The 25,011-nt window shown below is 47.6% G+C and overlaps 1 protein-coding gene and 1 long non-coding RNA gene across 2 annotated transcripts in view; one reads left to right on the plus strand and one right to left on the minus strand.

Annotated features, from left to right (window-relative positions):
* ZMYND11 (zinc finger MYND-type containing 11) overlaps nt 1-25,011 on the plus strand; it is a 300,714-nt gene that overhangs the window by 40,501 nt on the left and 235,202 nt on the right. The window contains exon 2 of the mRNA XM_030198790.1: nt 22,625-22,760. Within this exon, the coding sequence (XP_030054650.1) occupies nt 22,645-22,760 (116 nt within the window). The 5' untranslated portion in view covers nt 22,625-22,644. The remainder of the gene's footprint in view (nt 1-22,624; nt 22,761-25,011) is intronic.
* On the minus strand, nt 1,030-23,543 carry LOC115467103. Its single transcript, XR_003941645.1, has 4 exons — nt 23,532-23,543; nt 22,465-22,468; nt 15,056-15,061; nt 1,030-1,138 (listed from the first exon to the last, which is right to left on the minus strand). It is a non-coding gene; the product is annotated as an uncharacterized LOC115467103 (long non-coding RNA).

Below are 25,011 nucleotides of genomic sequence, written 5' to 3' on the forward strand. Positions count from 1 at the left end.
TCCTTTTCAACCTCATGATGACACCACTAGCCAAGACCTTATCCACCCAAGGCCTTAACCCATTTATCTACGCTGATGACGTTACATTATATATTCCCTTCAAACATGACTTGGCAGAAATCACCAACAAAATCAAACTCAGCTTAAACACCATGAACTCATGGGCTAACGCATTCCAACTAAAACTTAATACAGAAAAAACACACTGTCACATCTCATCACAATACATTACACGCAAACCCATAAGCATCAACACCCCAGGATACACCCTCCCTATATCAGACAGCCTGAAAATTCTCGGAGTAACAATTGATTGTAACCTCTCACTTGAGACCCAAGCGAAATCTACCATAAAGAAAATGCTTTTCTCAATATGGAAACTCAAATGCGTGAAACCATTCTTCCCGACGGAAATATTTTGAAACCTGATACAAACAATGGTACTAAGCCATGCAGACTACTGTAATGGAATCTATGCGGGATGCAAAGATCAAATCATAAAAAATACTTCAAACCGCCCAAAACACAGCAGCCAGACTTATATTTGGAAAAATGCATTTTGACAGCGCCAAACCACTCAGAGAAAAACTGCATTGGCCACCAATCAAAGAACGAATCACGTTCAAAATCTGCATGACTGTTAATAAAATCATTTACGGCGAGGCACCTGGATACATGACAGACCTCATTGACCTGCCAACCAGAAATACCACTAAATCTACACGATCATACCTAAACCTCCGCTACCCAAGCAACAAAGGACTCAAATATAAATCCACCTATGCATCCAGCTTTTCCTACTTAAGCGCACAACTATGGAATGCACTGCCAAAAACAGTAAAAACTATGCCAGACCACCTTAATTTCCAGAAATCACTAAAATCGGTCCTTTTCGGAAGAGCATACCCCACCGAACCAACATAAAAAAACATGGACACATGTGACACAATGCAACCAAAGAATGTAAAGGACATTACCTGACCCTTCCTCCTCCCTCCCTTTCTAAGCTCCCCCAATCTACACCTACCTTACATGTACCTTATCTATCACAACATCACTTGTAGTCATTCGTACCATGTATCTGTTCAGATCGGAATCGGCTAACGTCGTTAACGGCAATATGTAAGCCACATTGAGCCTGCAAAAAGGTGGGAAAATGTGGGATACAAATGCAACAAATAAAAATAAATAAATAACCTAGTATGCTATCATATGGAGCTGGAGTTTGATTTGCTTTATTACTGACTGACTGGCTGTATGTGCTAGATAGTGTTGGAAGTACAGCAGAGAGAGTACTCAAAATGTAGTAATCAAATTGTAGTTCTACCCCCTCAAATTCTGTTTGTTTGTATTATGTTATTTTATTTATTTATCTTTGAGATTGTAAACCGCCCTGAAGGCTGCCAAAGGGCGGGGTAATAAATTCTAAATAAACTTGGAAACTTAAGAGAAAGGGTGGGAGAATGTATATAAGTAAGATTTAGGTACTGCAGTTCTTCCAAGATAGTACAGTCCTTAAAACGCTTCCTTCTGTCTGTGCAGCGTGACCAGAGCTCTGGAACTCGGTCTGGTGAGGTAAGAGAGTCTTGTAGCTCCTCCGGGCAGGGCCCGTGATCGGGATGTTTTTGGCGCGAATCCGCCATTTTCCGCCGTTTTCGGCGATGGCTGCAGAGGTTGTTAAGTGCTGTTCACGTTGTGGCAAGCGCAGATCCGCAGCAGGGCTTTGTAAATCATGCTCTTCAGACGTCAGGGCCGACCCGAGCATGGCGAGCGATGTTTCTTCCCGCTCGGAGCTGGCAGCGGGTGCCATTTTGGATGCGCCGCATGGCTTGGCCCCCGCAGGTGCGGAGGGGTCTGAGCCCGGAGGGGAGCCTTGGATGGAGGCTACCAGAGGGGCTGCTTACCCCGGATTGGAACCGGGAGGCCAGGGTGAGCTTTTCTCCCCTTGGTTTGTGTTGCTTTTACATAAAGCGTTCATGTCAAAAAGAGCTCTGCCGCAGATGTCTGACTCTGTGTTGCTACCTGGTTCCCCTCCGGTGGAGAGTGGCCCGGGATTACCGTCAGGCATTTTTTCCCCAGACAGTTGGCCGCAAGACAAGTGCAGAAGGGTAAATTCCCCTTCAGAAAGTGGCACCCCCCCCCCCCCCCCCTGTTTTTGCCTATTGCTATTTCCTGCTTGAATTTGATTCTGAGGGGTCTGGCAGGCCTTCATGGTCCGAAGAGCCAGAGGAAGGTGTAGGATTGCCACTGGATCCAGATGATCCCACTGCGGTTAGGATTTTCCACCACGAGGAGCTGCCAGCGCTTATTTCTGATGCCTTGCAGGCCCTCTCTATTTAAGATCCTGTGATGGGCGAAGCCTCCTCTGGTAATCCGAGGATGGCAAGTACTAAGAAGCCTGCTCGAGCCTTTCCTTTGCATGACTCCATCCAAGAGCTTATTTCGGCTCAATGGGCTGACCCTGAGGGGCCTTTGAAAGTTGCCAGGGCAATGGGGCACTTATACCCTCTCAGTGAGGAGCACTTGGCACGTTTGGCTGTGCCTAAAGTGGATGCCCTAGTCACGGCTGTGACAAAGAAGACTACCCTCCCAGTAGAGGGAGGGGTCGCTCTGAAGGACATGCAGGACCGACGTCTGGAATCAGCAATAAAGCGGTCCTTTGAGATTTCAGGCCTAGCCTACGGGCATCTGTGTGCAGTTGTTAATGCTGCTCGAGCCTACCTCGCTTGGTTGCAACAGGCAGTGGAACAACCCGGAGATGGAGCGGAGCCCCTTGCGGAGGTGGCACCGCGGATGGAGTCGGCCTTGTCATTTTTGCCTGATGCCCTTTATGATCTGGTCAGAGCTTTGGCTAAACAGATGGCTGTGGCGGTGGCCGCTCGCCGCCTCCTATGGCTACGGCATTGGGCGGCTGACATGGCCTCTAAGCAAAGGTTGGTGAAGTTGCCTTTCCAGGGCCTTCTCCTATTTGGTGAGGAGTTGGAGAAAATTGTCAAGGGCCTGGGGGATGCTAAACCTGAGGCTAGGCCGCGGCCTTCTTCCAAGGGTCAGGCGGTTCTCTCCTTTTCCAGACCTCGCTTCCGTGAAGCTAGAAGGTACCGCCCGGGGCGTTCTGCTGGGTTTACTTCACGTGCCCGCTTTCAGCAGAGGAACTCCTTTCGCTCAGACAAATGTTCCGCAGCAGCCGGCTCAAAGCCTGGAGTTCATGGGCGACCCTCTTAATGATGGTGCGCTGGCCCACTCCTCGATTCCTGTAGTTGAAGGACGTCTTTCCCTCTTTCTTGAGGAATGGGTCAAGATTACCTCAGATCAGTGGGTTTTGGACCTGATCAGAGATGGCTACAGATTAGAATTCAATGCCCGGTGAGAGACGTGTTTGTGGAGTCCCAATGCGGCTCTGCTGTCAAACGTGCGGCGGTAGAGGAGACCTTGCAAGGCTTGTTGCACCGCGGGGCGGTGGTCCCTGTGCCTCCCGCCGAGCTTGGCTACGGTCGTTACTCCATTTACTTTGTGGTGCCGCGAAAAGGAGGGTCTTTTCGGCCCATACTCGACTTAAAGGAAATCAACAAATCATTAAGTGTGTGCATTTTCGCATGGAAACCCTGCGCTCCGTCATTGCCGTGGTACAGTCAGGAGAGTTTCTCACGTCTCTGGACCTGAAAGAAGCCTATTTGCACATTACTATTTGGCCCCAGCACCAGTGGTTTCTCCGGTTTGCGGTGTTGGGAAAACATTTCCAGTTTTGGGCCTTGCCTTTTGGGCTCGCCACAGCTCCCCGAACCTTTTTCAAGGTGATGGTGGTAGCAGCTGCCTTTCTCAGGCGAGAGGGTATCCGGGTTCACCCGTACCTAGACGACTGGCTCATCAGAGCGGACTCTGCAGAAGAGAGTCATCATGGAACAGCCAGAATGGTCTCAGTACTTCAATCTCTAGGCTGGGTCGTCAATATACCCAAAAGTCACCTGACCCCTTCTCAATCTCTAGAATATTTGGGGGTCCGGTTCGACACAGCCTCGGGGTTTGTCTTTCTACCCGAGCAAAGGCGGTGCAAGCTTCAGAACCAGGTCCGTCTGCTCCTGAGGATGCCTCGCCCGCAAGCTTGGGACAGCTGTTGGAATCGATGACGGCCACCTTGGAAGTGGCGCCATGGGCGAGAGCGCACCTGAGACCTCTGCAGTGTTCCCTGCTTCATCGATGGTCTCCAATATCTCAGGATTAGCCGCGCAGACTCACGTGGCTCCCAGCGGCCTGGTTCAGTATGGAGTGGTGGCTCTCAGACAGCATGCTGCGGCGAGGAATGCCGCTAGCACTCCCCGATTGGTGCCTGGTGGTAACAGATGCCAGCCTGAAGGGCTGGGGTGCACATTGCCAGGGAAGGCATGCCCAGGGTCTCTGGACACCCGAGGAGTCGGCGTGTTCCATCAATCGCTTGGAGTTGAAAGCGATATTTCAGGCGCTTCTGGCCTTTCAATTGACCCTGGAAGGATTGGCTGTCAAGAGATTTGTCGGACAACACGACAGCAGTGGCCTACGTAAATCGACAAGGTGGCACTCAGTGTCAAGCACTGGCCGCAGATGCCGCTCAGATATGCCACTGGGCCGAGCTACATCTGCAGTTTCTGTCAGCAGCTCACATTGCAGGTCAGAGCAACGTGCAAGCCGATGATCTGAGCAGGCATCAAATCGACCCAGCGGAGTGGGAACTGGCAGACGAAGTGTTCCTTCAGATCTGTGCCAAATAGGGGACGCCTGTAGCGGATCTTATGGCGTCAAGCACAAATACCAAAGTCCTGTGCTTTTACAGCAGACGGAGAGATCCTCGCTTGGCTGGGTTGGATGCCTTGGCTCAACCCTGGCCTCAGGGCCTCCTGTATGTGTTCCCTCCGTGGCCCTTGATAGGGCAAGTACTCCTGCGCATTCGGCTACATCAAGGAGAGGTGGTTCTCATTGCCCCGGATTGGCCCATGCGGCCGTGGTATGCGGACCTCCAGTGGATGCTGGTGGTGGCTCCCCTTCCTTTGCCTCTGGTACCGAACCTGTTGTCACAGGGGCCGGTAACCATGGAGGACGCCAGCCGCTTTGGTCTTACGGCATGGCTATTGAGAGGGCGCAATTGAGAGACAAGGGCTATTCCAACAAGGTCATCTCCACTCTCCTTCAGACCCGCAAGCGTTCCACTTCCGTTGCCTATGCTCGGATTTGGCACCAGTTTGAGGCTTGGTGTGCTTCTAAAGCGATTACACCCATGCGGGCTTCTGTCTCGCTGATACTTGACTTTTTGCAGGACTTTTTACAAAAAGGCCTTGCCTATAATTCCCTGCTTGTTCAAGTGGCAGCCTTAGCATGTTTTTGAGGGAAGGTCGCTGGCCTTTCTCTGGCTGCTTATCCAGATGTGGCACGGTTTCTTAGAGGGGTGCTTCGGCTCCGTCCTCCTGTGCGGGCTCCGTGTCTGGCCGGAACCTGGGGTTAGTTTTAAAGACCCTTCAGTGTTCACCCTTCGAGCCGCTAAGGCGAGCTTCAGAGAAGGATGTGACCCTAAAGACGGTCTTTTTAGTGGCCATTACTTCGGCGAAATGGGTGTCTGAGCTCCAGGCACTGTCCTGTCGAGACCCTTTTCTGCAATTCTCAGAGTCCGGAGTTATGGTACGTACGGTGCCTTCCTTCCTGCCTAAGGTGGTTTCAGCGTTTCATCTAAACCAGCCTATTTTCCTGCCTTCCTTTTCCAGAGAGGAGTTTCCGGAAGCCTTTATGCAATTTCACCTCCTAGATATGCGAAGGGCTCTGTTGCAGTATCTGCGCATGTCAAATGCTTTTAGGACCTCTGATCCTTTTTTGTTTTGTTGTCAGGTCCGCGTAGAGGGTCTCCAGCGTCTAAAGCCACTATAGCCCGTTGGCTCAAGGAAGCTATTTTTTTTTAGCCTATCTGCTGTCTGGCCGGCCTCCGGCTGAACCCTTTAAGGCACATTCCACAAGAGCGATTTCCTCTTCTTGGGCTGAAACTGGAGCACTCTCTCTTCAAGAGATATGCAGTGCAGCGACATGAGCTTCTAAGCTCTCTTTTGCCCGACATTACAGGCTGGATGTGTCTGCCGGGAGTGACGTGTATTTTCGAGCACAACTGCTGGCGCGTGTTGTGGCTTGTTCCCACCCTATCTAGGGATTGCTTTGATACATCCCATTCGTAATGGATTCATCTGCTTGATGACAAGGAAGGGAAAATTAGGTTCTTACCTTGGTAATTTTCTCTTGTTGAGTCATAGCAGATGAATCCATGAGCTCTCCCTCAGTGATTCATTGATGTTGTTTTATGTTCAGTTTTTCCTGTAGATATGTTCCCTCATTGGGAGAAGTTGGAAAGCAGTCTTCAGGATTTCTGTTCTGTTATAGGAGGTTGAGTTTGTCCCTCCTTTGTGTTATTTCTTCTGTTCTGGGGGGTTCATCCGCTGTGAGGAAAGTTCATGTAATGCTACTTTGCGGTGTAATACTGCGTTCTAAACTTCAAATACTGAAGAGGCAGATGGAGCTAGCTGGCCATGAGGCACTATAGTTTTTCAGTGCTCTCTATCTGCCCCTGCTGGTTGATGGACACAACCCATTCGTAATGGATTCATCTGCTATGACTAAAGGAAAGAAAAATGCCAAGGTAAGAACCTAATTTTCCCTTTTTCAGCATATCTGCTGTCTGGCCGTCCTCCGCCTGAAACCTTTAAGGCACATTCCACAAGAGCGATTTCCTCTTCTTGGGCTGAAACTGGAGCACTCTCTCTTCAAGAGATATGCAGTGCAGTGACATGGGCGTCTAAGCTCTCATTTGCCCGACATTAAAGGCTGGATGTGGCTGCCAGGAGGGATGCACATTTTGGAGCACAAGTGCTGGCGCGTGGTGTGGCCTGTTCCCACCCTATCTAGGGATTGCTTTGATACATCCCATTCGTAATGGATTCATCTGCTTGATGACAAGGAAGGGAAAATTAGGTTCTTACCTTGGTCATTTTCTTTCCTTTAGTCATAGCAGATGAATCCATGCGCCCGCCCTGATTGATTGATTGATTAATGCTGTTTTGGGTTCAGTTTTTTACTGTAGATATGTTCCCTCATTGGGAGAAGTTGGAAAACAGTCTTCAGGATTTCTGTTTTGTTACAGGAGGTTGAGTTCGTCCCTCCTTTGAATTACTGCTCCTGTTCTGGGGCGTTCGTTCGCTGTGAGGAAAGTTGATGTTATTCTACTTTGCGGTGTAACACTGCTTTGGAAGCTTCAAATACTGAGAGGCAGATGGAGCTAGCTGGCCAAGAGGCACTATGGTTTTCAGTGCTCTCTATCTCCCCCTGCTGGTAGGTGGACACAACCCATGCGTAATGGATTCATCTGCTATGACTAAATGAAAGAAAATTACCAAGGTAAGAACCTAATTTTCCCACAGGAGTGCGGAGCGAGCGATGCTATTGCAGAGAAGTAAAGTGTTGTGCTGTGTGCCACCGCAGGGGAGTAGGTTTGCTCAGGGTGTGTAAGTGTTGCACCGCGATTGCTGTACCAGAGCCACCCCTTCCCCCAAAGGCTTCGCACGCTGCACCTGTCTCAGTATCCTCCCGTTCATCCGTGGAGCTGGCTGGTGTGACAGGGAAGTCGGCCATCTTGCCTGCAACTTTGGCGTCTGTGAGCTCCCATCTGCTGCACAGCCTTCAGTTCAGCCTGAGAGTGTCTGGAGGGCCTCAGGGGGAAGGTTTTCCCCCTGAGTTTGTCCTCCAGATGTACCAGGCTTTTCTCATGAAAAAGGCAGGGATGGGAGTCGCAGGGATAGTGGAGTCTCCAGACCCCTTGCTCCCCCTGGAAGAGGATCCGGTTTCGGATCTGGACCCTTTTCTGGGAGAGGAGGAAGGATTAGAGGAACAGTTTTGGGAAGACCAGCTACCTTCCGATCCCACGACAGCTACCTTGCCTCCAGGAGAAGATCCTTTGGTGGTCTGGATTTTTCATAAGGAGCACCTTCAGGAACTCATCTCCTTAATCTCATCCATGCTCCATTTTGAAGAGGACCAGACCCCGGCTTCAGAAGTCCGAAAGGTAGCTGAGGGGAGATATGATAGAGGTCTATAAAATAATGAGTGGAGTTGAACAGGTAGATATGAAGCGTCTGTTCACGCTTTCCAAAAATACTAGGACTAGGGGGCATGCGATCAAGCTACAATGTAGTAAATTTAAAATGAATCTGAGAAAATTTTTCTTCACTCAACGTATAATTAAACTCTGGAATTCGTTGCCAGAGAATGTGGTAAAGGCGGTTAGCTTAGCGGAGTTTTAAAAAGGTTTGGACAGCTTCCTAAAGGAAGAGTCCATAGACCGTTATTAAATGGACTTGGAGAAAATCCACTATTTTTGGGATAAGCAGTATAAAATGTTTTGTACTTTTTGGGGATCTTGCCAGGTGTTTGTGATCTGGATTGGCCACTGTTGGAAACAGGATGCTGGACTTGATGGACCTTTGGTCTTTCCCAGTATGGCAATACTTATGTACTTATGGCCCTCTTGGTCAAAGGTACCAGGTCTTCGAGGAGAACTTTTCCCATGCATCGGGACATTTGGGATATCATTCAGACTCGGTGGGATGTTCTTGACTCCTCCTTTCATCCAGCCTGATCGATGACCCGCCTTTACCTGGTGCCAGAGTCAGATAGGGCCCTTCTGAAGGTCCCAGTGGTCGACGCGGTAGTCTCTGTGGTTACCAAGCGTAATACGGTTCTGGTGAACGGTGGTACTGCCCTCAGGGATGTTCAGGACCGGAGGTTGGATGCTCTCCTGAAGAACAGTTTTGATCTCTCCTCTCTGGTGGTTCAAGTTGCCATCTGCGGGTCATTGGTAGCCAGGGCCTGCTTCCGCTGGGCGGAGAGAGTGCTAGATAGGTCCTCGGACAATCTGTCTTCTAGCGATGTAGAGGTAGCCAAGATTGAGATGGGGTCTGCATTTTTGTCAGATGCCTTGTACGATCTCCTGAGAGCATCCTCCAAGTCCTTAGCTTTGGGGGTTGCGGCCTGCTGCTCCCTATGGTTGCGGGGTTGGTCGGCGGATGCGGCCTCCAAATCTAAGTTGAGCAAGTTTCCCTTCTGGGGTTCTCTGTTGTTTGGGAAAGATTTGGATAAATTGGTGCGTACTTTGGGTGATACGAAGGTTCCTCATCTGCCAGAGGATAGGCCTCGCCCGACTTGTCGGGGTGCCTTGTTTGGCCGTGGATGGTCGAGGGATTTCCGTAGGTTTTGCACCGGCCGGGAAGCTCGGGTTCAGAGGTCCAGGTTTTTCCAGAGAACTCAGTCCTTTCAAGGTTTCCTTAGGGGAGGTCGGGACTCAAGCACCCCTTTCCGCTCCCCTTCCCATCCCTCCCAATGAAGGGGCAAGTGTCTCTTCTCTGATCCCTGTAGGAGCTCCCTGTCGTTCTTGCCTCAAAGCAGGAACGGTACAGTATAGTACACCTTACAGAGGCTCTTGGACCCCAAGAAGGAGGGCTCCTTCCGTCCTACGTCCTATAAATATTTTGTTTCATGCAGATCTCTTTAGTTTAAACATAAATGGGCTATAAGCCCCTAATGCAGCCCGTTGGTTTTCTTATATTTTGTTCTTGTGATAACTTATACTGTGCCAAAACTAAAAACTCTTATCTCTATCTGGCCAATAATAAAAGGAGCTCATTGTGAACACTATCCACCCTAAAAGGTTGTTTTGTGGCTGTACATGAATTGTGATATTGAATAAATAATTCTGTTTGTGTCCCTAGTCATGCATCCAAAATTTATATAATCCTTTCAAGAAATCCAGTTAATCTTTTAACTTATTAGTGGAGCATAACCACAGAGGCATGGTATGGTCGCATTTTCAATATGGTAATACTAGGACCTAGCTAAGGAACAGGTTATTTTGAGTTAGTCTTCACTGGACCAAACTTGCTTTCCTTGTGCCATCGCTATCCAGCAGGTAGGCAGTGTCTTAAAAGGTGGAGGATAAAGGATTTTGTTTTTTATTTTTACATTTATATCTCACATCCCAAGCAAAGTTGGGTTCAGTGTGGCTTACATTTGAAAATATAGTGAGACAATAATTGAATTCAGTTATATCATGGGAACAAATAGATGGATATGTCTGAAACATTTAACAAAGTTGAGATTTGCATATATACCCAACTGGACATTTAAAAGTTTGTCCATTAGCGATACCACATGTTCAGAAATCCATAGCCATTAGAAGAGGCAGTTATTCAAAGATTATCACATGCAAACACCAGAACAGGCATCCATCACATTGCAAAAGTAAACAACTTCTACTGAGTACATCCAAAATGTATTTTTATTTCCTTATTTCTGTCTTCCAAAATTCCAGACAGCAGATGTACAGATCTGTATATTGCACAAGCCAGCATGTTTGAAAATATAGTGAGATTAATAAAAATGCTACCAGCAATAAAGAACAACTTGGATGCAGCAGCTCATAGGTTTACTTTGTTTCTTTTGAGTGTATGGGGATGATGGCTGCGCGAGGCAGGGGAAACTTAGAGTGACCTAATTGGCTTCAACATTTTGATGTCACTTGGTCTCCTGTCTATTAAACCTCCTTGGTTATGACCATCTACCAGCAGGTAGAAATAGAGGAGAATACTGAACTCTGATGTAGGACAGTGAGCAGCCTTGTTAGACAGTATTTTCTTCTATCTCAGCAGGCGGATAGATGGTTTCTCAGCAGCTTCTGGATTTTTCCGGCAGTGGCTTCTTTCCTGGTTCACTAGTTCAGTTGAGCCTGGGGTATTTAGGCTTGCGCTGGTGGCTTTTGGGGGTACACCTGGTGGTGCCAGTTCTCCCCCTCCCCCTTGCAGCTGTGGACCTCTCTTTCCTCACAGTTTAAAAACGAGAAGGAAAAAAAGTGTGAATTTGGAGGCTTTCATATTGGAGGGGGGGGGGGGGGGGGTGTTGGTCAAAATCCAGAATTTTCCTCAGGCAGCACAGCTGTGAGTTTCAGGCATGGGATTTCACTGGGGTGAATACACCATTTGAATTTTTTATTGCCATTGGGTTTTAGTTGCAGTTTTATTTTACTTTCATTTTCTTGCTGGCAGTGTTTGTGTTACGCAGTTCTCAGTGTATGCAGTGCTTCAGGAACGTCTGGGCACAGCTGGGATTAGTTCTGAAGCTGTTTTCAGTTGTGGTTATGATGGGCTCCGTCGATTCCCGCATACATCTTGGCTCGGTTCTGGCTCCTCATGAGGCTGCTGCAGTGTTTTCTGCATCATAAGTACATAAGCATCGCCATGCTGGGACAGACCAAGGGTCCATCGAGCCCAGTACCCTGTCACCGACAGCGGCCAAAAGAACAAGCAATTTGTCCCGCCCATCCCAGAGATAGTGGATTATTCCCATGTCCATTCAATAACATTCTATGCCTTTTCCTCCAGGAAGCCGTCCAACCCTTTTGTGAAGTCTGCTAAGTTAACCACCTTAACCACTTTTCCGGCAACGAATTCCAGAGTCCAACTACACGTTGAGTGGAGAAAAATTTCCTCCATTTCGTTTTATAGCCCCAGCGGCCATTTTTTTGATTCCTGCAAGGCAGAGGCTTCATCTTTGCCAGTTCCTTCTCGGGTTTCCCTCACGGGAGATTCGAGTCTTCAATTCTCTGCAGCCACTGCAAATGTGAGTACTTAGGAGCCATTTTCTCCTGAATTTGTGTTTCTCCTCCATCAAGCCTTTTTGCTTAAGTGGGCTCAAGCTGCAGGGAGCTTCAGCCAGGTATCCAGTTTTCCTGGTATTGCAGTCTGCCAAGCGGAGGCATGGAGATGGCTCCCACTTCTCCTCCTTCCCCAGGTCCCTTGGAGGAAGGGGTGTCTGCTGCTTCCCTGCAGTCCTTGCTGCCTGAGGGGTTGGAGGAGGGGGAGTTGCCTCCTGGACGAGACCGATGATCCTACAGCTGTCAGGATGTTTGGTAAGGAGGACCTGCCTGCTTTTATAACTAAGGCACTGGAGGTATTGAACATTTCTTCTCCCTACCTCTGTCTGCCACAGCTGCCAATCCTATGATGGCCCATTGCCCCAGGTACAAAAACTTAGATTGTGAGCTCTCTAGGGACAGAAAAAGTGCTTGCATATAATGTGAAAAGTGCTGCATATGTCTGGTAATGCTATAGAAATGACTGTTTTCAGACCCTCATCACCCAGAACGAGGGGTCGCTTCTACATCCTAACCTCCAGTCTCTGGCTTTCACAGCCTGGATGTTGAGAGCTTAGAAATTGCCTCTTTAGGTCTTTCAGAGGGTGTCTCCCGAGTCTTACTTGCTTCCAGGAAAGATTCCATGAAAAAGTGTTACTCTTTCAAATGGAGGAGGTTTGCTGTCTGGTGTGACAGCAAGGCCCTAGATCCTTTTTCTTGTCCTACAACGGACCCTGCTTGAATACCGTCTACACTTTTCAGAGTCTGGTCCCAAGACCAACTCCGTAAGAGTTCACTTTAGTGCGATTAATGCTTATCATCACTGTGTAGAGGGTAAGCCTATCTCTGGACAGTCTTTAGTAGTTTGCTTCATGAGAGGTTTGCTTTTGTCAAAGCCCCCTGTCAAACCTCCACCAGTGTCATGGGATCTCAACGTCGTTCTCACCCAGCTGATGAGGGCTCCTTTTGAGCCGCTGAATTCCTGCCATCTGAAGTACTTGACCTGGAAGGTCATTTTCTTGGTGGCTGTTACTTCAGCTCGTAGGGTCAGTGAGCTTCAGGCCTTAGTAGTGCATGTACCTTATACAAAGTTTCATCACAACACAGTAGTCCTTTGCACACACCCTAAGTTCCTGCTGAAGGTGGTGTCGGAGTTCCATCTGAACCAGTCAATTGTCTTGCCAACATTATTTCCCTGACCTCATGCCCACCCTGGTGAGAGCATCTTGCACACCTTGGACTGCAAGAGAGCATTGACCTTTTATGTGGTGTGGACGAAGCTCTTCAGACAGTCTGCCCAGTTGTTTGTTTTTTTGATCCTAACAGGAGGGGAGGCTCCATTGGAAAATGCACAATCTCCAATTGGCTAGCAGATTGCATTTCCTTCACTTACATCGAAGCTGGGCTGACTCTGGAGGGCCATGTCACGGCTCACAATGTTAGAGCCATGGCTGCGTCATTGGCTCACTTAAAGTCAGCCTCCATTGAGGAGATTTGCAAGGCTACAGCGAGGTCATCAGTCCACACATTCACATCTCACTACTGCCTTCAGCAGGATACCCTACGTGACAGTCGGTTTGGGCAGTCAGTGCTGCAGAATTGTTCGGGTTTTAGAATCCAACTCCACCCCCCCAGACCCATTTTTGTTCTGTTCCAGGCTGCACTCTCAGTTGTTCATGGTTTCAGGTCAATCTATGTTCTGTCCTCGCCGTTGCGAGGCCCAATTGACCATTGTTTTGAGTGATCCTGTTTGCTAGGGATACCCCACATGTGAGAACAAGCATCCTGCTTGTCCTCGGAGAAAGTGAAGATACTTACCTGTAGCAGGTATTCTCAGAGGACAGCAGGCTGATTGTTCTCACAAACCCGCCCTCCTCCCCTTTGGAGGAGTTCTTTATTTCTTTATATGCTTTTTGGTCTAATTGACGGGACGTGCTCATGCGACTGGCGGGAAATCAGTCCGCGCAGGCGCGCTGCGCCAGAATACTCTGGCAAAACTTTGTTTTTATTTTGCTTGCAAAATGCCGATTCCTGGGCCGATGCAGACGTCGACCCACATGTGAGAACAATCAGCCTGTTGTCCTCGGAGAATACCTGCTACCTGTAAGTGTCTTCACTTTACAGTAATTGAAACCACTAATCTGCTTAGCATCCTCAACTTAAAAAAAAAAAAAAAAGAATTCTGAATCACTTTTTTAAAGTTGCTATGTTTTGGGCCTCTGGTCGGAGGTGGAACCGTGATGGTCGATCAATTGGCTGGAATTCATAGCTGAAGGATGTGCAGGCCTTTCAGGATGTTCTCCAGGGGCACCTGGTCTGAGATCTGTTGGACAACGTGATGACGGTGTCTTACATCAGTAGACAAGAGGAGACACACTATTAAGCTGGTGACAGAAGCATGTCTTCTGCTTCATTGGGCAGAGCACCATGTTCTCATTCTCTCGGCAGCTCACATCACATCGCTGGAGTGCTAAACGTCCAAGCAGACTTCCTGAGTAGAATCTCTCTAGACCCCGGGAAATGAACACAGTCTCTGAAGGTGTTTTCAACTCTTTGTTGACTGAAGGGGTACTCTAACTTTAGATCTCATGTCCTTGCATCACAATGCAAAGGTGCCTTGGTTCTTCAACAGAATAAGGGAGTTAGGATCTGAAGGGATCATGCATTCCTTCATTGACTGGAATTGGACCTGCTGTACATCTTCCCCCTTGGTCGATGATTGGCAGGATCCTTCACAGGATCTTTCTCTACCCGGGTCAGGTGATAGCCCCAGACTGGCCACGCAGGCCATGGTACGCAGATCTCATACAGCTCCTTGTGGACAAGCTGTTTTGCTTTCCACTGCTCTTGGACCTTCTCTCGCAGGGTCCATTTCCTATGAACAATCTGTCTCAGTTTGGTCTTATGGCTTGGCTCTTGAACAGTCTCAGGTAAGGAATAAAGGTATATGTGGAAGATATAATCTGCACCTTGTTGCAGGCACGGAAGCGCTCCATATCCGTTGTTCGTATGCTCGATTCTGGAGGGTATTCATGGCCTGGTGTTTGGAGAGGACACTCATCTTTTTAAGTCTTTTGTCCCATATTTTGGCCTTTTTATTGGATGGCTTCGAAAAGAGACTGGCCTAAAACTCCTTATGAGTACAAGTGGCTGCCTTAGTCTGCTATTGGAGACGAGTAGAACATTCCTACTTTGGCACTCATCTGGATGTAGTCCGTTCATCTTAAACCCGGTACTTCAGGATTTCCGTGGCTTCGTGGAGCACTTCAAACGAGTGTTTGAAGAACCAGGGAAGGTTACTTCAGCTACTTCTGCACTCCTGAGACTCAAACAGGGAACCCAGACCTTAGGGGACTATGCGATTAGGTTCCGCACCTTGGCCTCTGAATTGGACTGGAATAATGAAAGTCTGCTCGCAACCTTCTGGCAGGGGCTGGCACCGCAGATTAAGGATGAGCTGGCCGGACGCGAACTTCCCACCAGGCTGGATGACCTGATTAAACTGTGTACTAGGATTGATATTCGATTTCAGGAGCGGGGCAAAGAACGGCGTTCCATTGAAAGGATAGGTATGAAGACGCCGAGTCAACAAGGGCTACCACCGGCTCCTCGTACACGGGAGACCGGCAGAACCCATGCAATTAGGTCATACCCCTCTCACAAGTCAAGAAAGACAGCGACGTTGGACCCTCAACCTCTGCTTGTACTATGGTGAGACGGGACACTACGCGGTCAACTGCCCACAGAAACCCGGCTCTTTAGGGCCAGGATTAACTGCAGGAACTGTAGTAAGCCAATCCTCTAACCTGCGAACTCAGTTTCTCATGCCAGCGGTTCTTGACCTAGGTCATAAACAGGAGCATACTGAGGTCTTTTTGGATTCTGGGGCAGGTGGAAGCTTTATAACCGCATCTCTAGTCCAGCAACTGAACATTCCTACACAAGAACTACCTAAGACCATCCCGCTTTTTTCGGTGTATGGTAGTATCCAAGGCTATGTAAATACTCAAACGGTGCCTGTGGGCCTACAGATTGGCGATCACCGGGAGGATATCTCTCTATATGTCCTTCCTTCAGCAGTACAACCCATCGTTTTAGGTCTTCCCTGGCTACAGAGACACAACCCGGTCCTAGACTGGGGTAAAGGTGAGATCGTGGACTGGGGCGAGTCGTGCCGAAAACTTTGTTTCATCCCTGACACCGATAGTGTGGTCGGCGAACAGTTGGACCAGGATTCAGATGCATAGACGGACATCAGTGACTCTCAGGACTCTAAGACTTTTACAAGGGGGATGACCTGTGCATGTGCCTTACCCCCGATCAGCCAGCGCCAAGTGGAATCCGGTAACGGGCCCAGGTCTCCAGATCTGGCCAACAGGACTGCTGAGACGCCTCCTTGGGGCCAGGGATCCCGCACTTTACGTAAGAAGTCAACCCCAGGACCTAAGCTTCAGGACAATCCGGAGTACTGGATATCTAAGAATCAAAAGAATAGTTCGCAGCAAACCATGGCTTGTAGCTCCACTCCAGTGTCAGGCACTCAACACCGCTTGGTAAACAAAGCCCAGTCTCGCCCTCAACTGGCCAGCTCCCGGCCGGCGCCTAAGGATAGGGACATTGGAAGACTCCCTTATCGTGCCAGCCGATTTCACCCAGAAGATTCAGGGAAACCCAGACCTCCCGAGAAGCCCGGGGAGGCCTTAAGGGAGGGATACTGTCACGGTTGTGTCCCGGTCCCTGGCTCGCAGTCACCTCAGTCCCCGGGGTTTAGACCTGGGGAATGCTGCAAAGTGATGGTTTACCGTTTCCCGTGTTCCAGAAGATATGCTGGTCCGGTCTGGATCTTCCAGCTCTCCAGATTGTTTTGGGAGTTTTTTGGAACCAAGCAGCACCCATACCTGGTGAACTCCCTTGTGACCTGCCTTTATTAACCACGTGGTAAGGTTCTTAGTTGCCTTGCAACAGTGTTCTTCAGAGGTGTTCCTTTGGTGTGAAGTGTTGCAGTGCTTTTATGCTTTTCGTGTTGGTGACTTTTACTCTGCTTGTTTTTTGGACTATTCTTCTGCTTGCCGCCTGCCCAGACCCGGATTGTTTATTGGACTATTCTTCTGTCTACAGCCTGCCCTGACCCGGCTCGTTTCTGGATTGTTCGTTTGCCTGCTGTTTTTCCTGGAACCCAGCGTGTTTCTAGTGTTCCTGTTATTTGTCAGCCTGCTGCTGTGTCCTGCCTTGTCCTGCAAGTCCTACCGGCCGCCTGAAGCCCAGAGCTCAACTCTTGGTGAAAGGTGGCCAAGTATAGGTGAAGCCTTACTCCAGTCCACTGTGTTCCAGTTCCGGTCTGCCTTATCTGGTGTTGGGGTAATTCTCCTACCACTGCTGCTCCTCGGCAGTGGCCCAAGGGATCACAAACCCAGGTTCCTGCTGTGTATACGTGACAGTGGGAGCTGGGGCCAGTGACCTTTCAGCTTCTCCTAGACTGGCGGGGACATCCAGTCTTTGATCTTGTGGATAGGCTGGGTACTGCGCAAGATAGCATGGCATCACTTTCTGATCCTTCTGGTTGCCACAGAGCGGTCATTGAGACTGATATGTGCATCTGGTTCGTCTGTTGTTGGAGGTTGTGGCTTGCTCAAGCAGGGTCTAGTAGAAATAGAGGATCTGAATCTCTTCTGGTTTACTGTTTGGACATTGAGGGGTGGTGAATGGCAAGGAAAAGCTTTTGTCCACAATGATTGCCACCTTATTCAAGGCCCTGAAGTCTTCCACTCCCCTGGCCTAGCTCCAGTTTTGGAAAACCTTTGAGAGGTTGTGCAGTTAGCATTTCCTGTCTCCTTGGAAGGTGCAGATTCCCAAGGTCCTCCTGGGATTTCCCTCACAGCTCATAGGGACAGCACTTAGGTTTTAAGGGGGTTTCTCACTTGCATCCCCTTGTCCATCCCTCTCTTCCATTTTGGATTTTGAATTTGGGGCTGAGTGTCCTCTCAGGAGCCCCCTTGAGTCCCTGAGGTCAGCTTTGTTTAAGGACCTCACGCTGAAGACTTTCTGGTGATGGTTTCATCAGCCAGGAGAGAGTCAGAGTTTCAGGCTCTGTCTTATCGGGATCCTTATCTCCTCGGAGGAGGATTGTGTCTATTCATACTGGTCCTTCCTTTCTTTCCAAGTTGATCACCTTTCTTGTGAACCAGGAAGTATGTCTGCCATCTGTCATGGATGGGAGAGTAGACTCTCCTGCCAGGAGGCTGCACAAGCTGGACATCTACAGAGTCCTGCCTCGGTACTTGTGGGAGATGAATGAGTTTCAGCTCTCGGGCATCTTTTTGTTCTCTGCCATGGCTTTCGGGGGGGCTAGGTGGCGTCCAAAGCCTGCATTTCATATTGGATCAGGTGGCCATTGAGGCTGCATATATTTACAGGAATAAGCAGCTGTCTTGAGAGTTCTCAGCTTGGTCACAGGTGACCTCTTGAGCGGAGGTCTAGGTGGTTTCTCCAGAAGATATCTGCTGTGCAATGATGTAGTCTTTGCTTCATTCCTCTGTGAAGCATTACAGACTGGATGTGTTAGCCAGAGCCCATTCGGACTTTAGCAGAGAGCCTTGACTTCCCCTGCCCAGTGAGTCTTCTTGGGTACATCCTGCTTGTTCAGGAAGGTACAGCTCAGATGCTAGGGAAGGTGAAATTTAGACTTACCTGTTGAATTTCCTTTCCTTTAGTCGGGCTGTACCATCCTGAGACCCTCCCTTAGAAGACTACACTGGTAAGGACTCTTAGGGATCTCTTTCTTTCTTTCCATTCTCTTTCTTTCTTTCCATTGATGTTCCAAACTTTAAAAATAAAATGAGATTCATTGTAACTGTAGTGGTTGATGGGGCATGAGTGTCTTTTGTGGTACCTTCCACTGCTTTTTCACTAGTGCTCCATATATTGGTGATGTCACTGGAAAAGATCAGTTTTTCTACCATCATCAGCTGGCAGGAAGGGATAATACCCGCTTGTTCAGGATGGTACAGCTCGAGTAAAGGAAAGAAAATTATCAAGCAAGATATAATATTTCCTTTAATAACTGAAAATCAAAAAGATCCATACAAAACTACCTGGTATAATTTCAGTTTATCATAATTCAAATGTTAAAATGTTTTACTACATATACCTTCAATATGTTGCAGTTTTTAACATCATTAAAGTCTCCACCCTCCTCCACCTGTCCCATGGCATGGCATTTCTCTCTTTCATATCTTCTTTCACCGTACATAAGTATTGCCACACTGGGACACACCAAAGGTCCCATCAAGCCCAGCATCCTGTTTCCAACAGTAGCCATTTCAGATCACAAATACCTGGCAAGATCCCAAAAAAAGTTCAATACATTTTATGCTGCTTATCCTAGAAATAAGCAGTGGATTTTCCCCAAGTCATTTTAATAATGGTCTATGGTTTTTCCTTTAGAAAGCCGTCCAAACCTTTTTAAAACCCCACTAGGCGAAACTCCTTTACCACATTCTCTGGCAACGAATTCCAGAGTTTAATTACATGTTGAGTGAAGAAATATTTTCTCATATTCGTTTTAAATTTACTACTTTGTAGCTTCATCGCATGCCCCCTAGTCCTAGTATTTTTGGAAAGAGTAAACAAAAGATTCACATCTACCCGTTCCACTCCACTCATTATTTTATGGACCTCTATCATATCTCCCCTCAGCCGTCTTTTCTACAAGCTGAAGAGCCCTAGCTGCTTCAGCCTTTCCTCATAGGGAAGTCGTCCCATCCCCTTTATCATTTTCGTCGCCCTTGTCTGTACCTTTTCTAATTCCACTATATCTTTTTTGAGATGTGGTGACCAGAATTGAACACAGTATTTGAGATGCGGTCGCACCATGGAGCGATACAAAGGCATTATAACGTCCTTGTCTTTATTTTCCTTTCCTTTCCTAATAATACCTAACATTCTATTTGCTTTCTTAGCTGCCGTAGCACACTGAGAAGAGAGTTTCAACGTATCATCAATGCTACCGCCGAGATCCCTTTCTTTGTCAGTGACTCCTAACGTGGAACCTTGCATTACGTAGCTATAATTCTGGTTTATCTTTCCCACGTGCATCACTTTACACTTGCTCACATTAAACGTCATCTGCCATTTAGACGCCCAGTCTCATGAGGTCCTCTTGTAATTTTTCACAATCCTCTTGCGATTTAACAACTTTGAATAACTTTGCATCAAATTTAATTACCTCACTAGTTACTCCCATCTCTAGATCATTTGTAAATATGTTAAAAAGCAGCGGTCCAAGCACCCCGCTATCTACCCTTCTCCATTGAGAATACTGACCATTTAACCCTACTCTCTGTTTTCTATCTTTTAACCAGTTTTTAATCCACAATTGGACACTACCTCCTGTCCCATGACTCTCCAATTTCTTCTGGAGTCTTTCATCAGGTACTTTTTCAAACATTTGAAAATCCAGATGTAATATCAACCGGCTCACTTTTATCCACATGTTTGTTCACCCCTTCAATGAAATGTAATAGATTGGTGAGGCAAGATTTCCCTTCACTAAATCCATGTTGGTTTTGTCTCATTAATCCATGCTTTTGAATATACTTTGTAATTTTGTTCTTTATAATAGTCTCTACCATTTTGCCCGGCACCGACGTCAGGCTCACCGTTTGTAATTTCCCGGATCCATTCTGGAACCTTTTAAAAAAATTGGCGTTACATTGGCCACCCTCCAATCTTCCGATACCACGTTTGATTTTAAATATAAATTACATATTATTAGCAACAGTTCCGAAAGTTCATTTTTCAATTCTATCAGTACTCGGGGTTGAATACCATCTGGTCCAGGAGATTTGTTACTCTTCAATTTGTCAAATTGCTGCATTACATCCTCCAGGTTTATAGCTATTTCATTCATTTTCTCCAATTAGTCAGCTTTGAATACCATTTCTGGCACCAGTAACTCTCCCAAATCTTCCTCAGTGAAGACTAAAGCAAAGAATTCATTTAATCTCTCAGCTACGGCTTTGTCTTCCTTGGCTGCCCCTTTTGCCCCTCGGTCATCTAACGGTCCAATCGATTCTTTTGTCGGCGTCTTGCTTTTAATATATCCAAACAAATTTTTATTATGTGTTTTTTGCCTCCAACGCAATCTTTTTTTTCAAAGTCCCTCTTTGCCTTCCTTATCAGCGCTTTGCATTTAACTTGACATTCCTTATGCTGTTTCTTATTATTTTCAGTCGTTTCCTTCTTCCATTTTCTGAAGGATGTTTTTTTTAGCTCTAATAGAACCTTTACTTCACTTTTTAATCATGTCGGCTGTCGTTTGGTCTTCCTACCTCCTTTTTTAATATACGGAATATATTCGGCCTGTGCTTCCAGGATGGTATTTTTGAACAGCATCCGTGACTGATGTAAATTTTTGACCCTCGCAGCCGCTCCTCTAAATTTTTTTTTTTCATGGTTCTTCTCATTTTATCATAGTCTTCATTTTGAAAGTTAAACGCTAACGTATTGGATTTCCTGTTTATACTTACTCCAAATCTAATATCAAATCTGACCATATTGTGGTCACGGTTATCAAGCATCACCATTACGTCCCCCACCAGATCATGCGCTCCGCTAAGGACTAGGTCTAGAATTTTTCCTTCTGTTGTCGGCTCCTGTATCAGCTGCTCCATAAAGCAGTCCTTGATTTCGTCAAGGAATTTTACCTCCCTACCATGCCCTGATGCTACATTTACCCAGTCAATATCCATGATTATTGTGTTGCCTAGTTTGTTAGCCTCCCTAATTTCTGATAACATTTCTACATCTGTCTGTTCATCTTGGCCAGATGGAATTTTCAGTCTATTTGATTCAAGGTCCTCCTTAACATACAATGCTACCCCTCCACCAATTCGATCCACCCTATCACTACGATATAATTTGTACCCCGGTATGATAGTGTCCCACTTGTTTTCCTCCTTCCACGAGGTTTCAGAGATGCCTATTATATCTAATTGTTCATTAGATATAATAGTCATCGTATTTTTTAGGCTTCTGGCATTCAGGTATGGACATTTCAAGCTGTTTGTTGTTCCTATTTACATCATGCTCAGTACTTGACAGTATTAATTTGCAATCTTATGTCTGATTTTTATTTAAGGACACCTGATCTATGGTCTCTTTTGCAACCTCACTATCGAGATATCCTATTTTCCCTGTTTTGTTGATATCTTTGAAGGATACCTTATTCCGAACCATGCTCTTTTGAGCGACTGTCGGCCTTCTCCCAGTTTCTAGTTTAAAAGCTGCTCTTTTTAAATGCCGATGCCAGCAGCTTGGTCCCACCCTGGTTAAGGTGGAGTCCATCCTTTCGGAATAGGCTTCTTCTTCCCCAGAACGTTGCCTAGTTCCTAACAAATCTAAAACCCTCCTCCCTGCACCATCGTCTCATCCACGCATTGAGTCTCCGGAGCTCTGCCTGTCTCTTGGGCCCTGCTCATTGAACGGGTAGTCCTTCAGAAAATGCTACCCTAGAGGTTCTGGATTTGAGTTTTCTACCTAAGAGCCTAAATTTGGCTTCCAGAACCCCTCTCCCATATTTTCCTTTGTCATTGGTACCCACATGTACCAAGACAGCCGGCTGTTCCCCAGCACTATCTAAAATTCTATCTAGGTGACGCGTGAGACCCACCACCTTCGCACCAGGCAGGCAAGTCACCAGGCGATCCTCATGTCCACCAGCCAAACTAACAATTGATGTTTTTGTATTGAATAGAACATATCATGCCTCTTATTTATAATTTAACATTGCTTTTCACACAGCATAAAAATCAATTAACTGTATGTGCATGAATCAGTTTATTTTAAAAATATGCATAGTGCGTTATTAATTTTTCACATGGCTTCCGTGTCTGTCAGGATAATGGTGCATTAGCTTGCTGTTGAATATTTTTTGCTCTTTTGCAGGTAGAAGAATAATTGGGGTCATGGCACGTCTAACAAAGAGACGACTGGCAGATACAAAAGTTATCCAGTACTTGTGGACAGCAATTGAAGTTATCCGAAACCAGAAACAAATTGCGAACATTGACCGCATTACAAAGTAGGTTGAGTGTATTAAGGTTGAGTGTATTAAATCCTCTTTTCTTTCTTTCTTTCTTTTTTTTTTTTCCCCCCAGTCTTTGAATTTAGAAATGCTTAACATGGATGACAAAGTGCTGTGCATAGTTAACAATTCTGCACAAGACTTTGGTTCAATGACCATGTGTAGAAGAGTGAAGTTTCTGTGTGTATGCATATATATGTATGTATCAAACATTCCTTGTCATCAAGCAGATGAATCCATTACGAATGGGTTGAGTCCATCAACCAGCAGGGGGAGATAGAGAGCACTGAAAAACCATAGTGCCTCATGGGCCAGCTAGCTCCATCTGCCTCTTCAGTATTCTCTATCTCCCCAGCAGGGTGGACGCAGCTTATTCAGCTCCTTCAAAAATCTGCCTGGGGTGGCTCCTGTGCTTTGACCAGTTGTAGCAGGGGTGTTGTGGCTGGTGGTGCCCACTTTAAAGGCACATAGGTTCGCCCTTTCCCTGCCTTACCCGGCCCCCGATGTGGATGTAGACACATAGGTTTGCACTGTCCCTGTCTTTTTCTACTCTCTCATTTGTGGATGCAGGCACATTGGTTCGTCTTTTCCCTGCCTTTCCCACTCTACTGATCCTCCGGAGTTGGAAATTTGCCTCTGTTGCTGTTGTCTCTAACTTTCCTCACAGTGTTAAAAAAAAGAAAAGAAAAAGTTGCGTCGCGCTTTGGCGCTGCGATTCCAGAAAAGAGGTTTTCTTCTGATTGTGCAGCGTGACCGGAGATCTGGGACTCAGTCTGGTTAGGTAAGAGCGTTTTGTAGCTCTGCCAGGGAGGGCCCCGCGATCGGGATGTTTTTGGCGCGAATCCACCATTTTGAATTTTCTGCCGTTTTTCGGCGATGGCTGCGGCGGTTGTTAAGCACTGTTCCAGTTGTGGCACGCGCAGATCAGCAGCAGGCCTCTGTAAATCGTTCTCTTCAGACGTCAGAGCCGGCCCGAGCATGGCAAGCAATGTTTCTTCCTGCTCAGTGGAGCTGGCAGCGGGCGCCATTTTGAATATGCAGCATGGCGCGACCCCCGTTGAAGCGGAGGGGTTTGAATCTGGAGGGGAGCCTCGTGTGGAGGCTAACAGGGGAGCTTCTAGCCCCGGACTGGAACCGGGAGGCCAGGGTGAGCCCTTCTCCCCTTAGTTTGTGTTACTGTTGCATAAAGCATTCATGTCAAAAAGAGCTCTCCCGCAGGGGTCTCATTCGGCCCTGCGAACTGTTCCCCCTCCAGTGGAGGCCGGGTTCAGATTGCCGTCAGGTGCGTTCTCCTCTGACAGCGGGTCGCAAGACAAGCGCAGAAGGGTTAATTCCCCTCCAGAGAGTGGCGCACCCGTGGTCAGGATGTGAGGATTCTGAGGGATCTGGTAGGCCCTCATGGTCTGAAGAGCCAGAGGACGGTGCAGGATTGCCACCTGATCCAGATGATCCTTCCGTGGTGAGGATTTTCCACCACGACGAGCTGCCAACGCTTATTTCTGATGCTCTGCAGGCCCTCTCTATTGAAGATCCTGGGAGTGGCGAAGCCTCCTCTGGTAATCCGAGGATGGCAAGTACTAAGAAGCCTCGAGCTTATTTCGGCTCAATGGGCTGACCCTGAGGGGCCTTTGAAAGTCGCCAGGGCAATGAGGCAATTATACCCTCTAAGTGAGGAGCATTTGGCGTGCCTAGCAGTGCCTAAAGTGGATGCCCTAGTCACAGCTGTGACAAAGAGAACTACCCTCCCAGTTGAAGGAGGAGTTGCCCTGAAGGACATGCAGGACCGACGCCTGGAATCAGCTATGAAACGGTCCTTTGAAATTTCAGGCCTATCCTTACGGGCGTCAGCATGCAGCTGTTATGCTGCCCGAGCCTGCCTCGCTTGGTTGCAACAGTCAGTGGAACAGCCCGGAGATGGAGCGGAGCCCCTTGCAGAGGTGGCACCGCGGATGGAGTCTTCCTTGTCTTTCTTGGCTGATGCCTTTATGATCTGGTCAGAGCTTCGGCCAAATAGATGGCTGTGGCGGCTCGCCGTCTTCTATGACTACAGCATTGGGCGGCTGACATGGCCTCTAAGCAAAGGTTGGTGAAGTTGCCCTTCCAAGGTCTTCTCCTATTTGGTGAGGTGTTGGAGAAAATTTGTTAAAGGCCTGGGGGATGCTAAACCCCAGCGCTTACCAGAGGATAGGCTGCGGCCTTCTTCCAAGGGTCAGGTGGTTCCCTCCTCTTCTAGACCTCGCATCCGTGA

Source organism: Microcaecilia unicolor, chromosome 1 (assembly GCF_901765095.1).
Source record: "Microcaecilia unicolor chromosome 1, aMicUni1.1, whole genome shotgun sequence".
In the NCBI taxonomy this organism is placed as follows: Eukaryota; Metazoa; Chordata; class Amphibia; order Gymnophiona; family Siphonopidae; genus Microcaecilia; species Microcaecilia unicolor.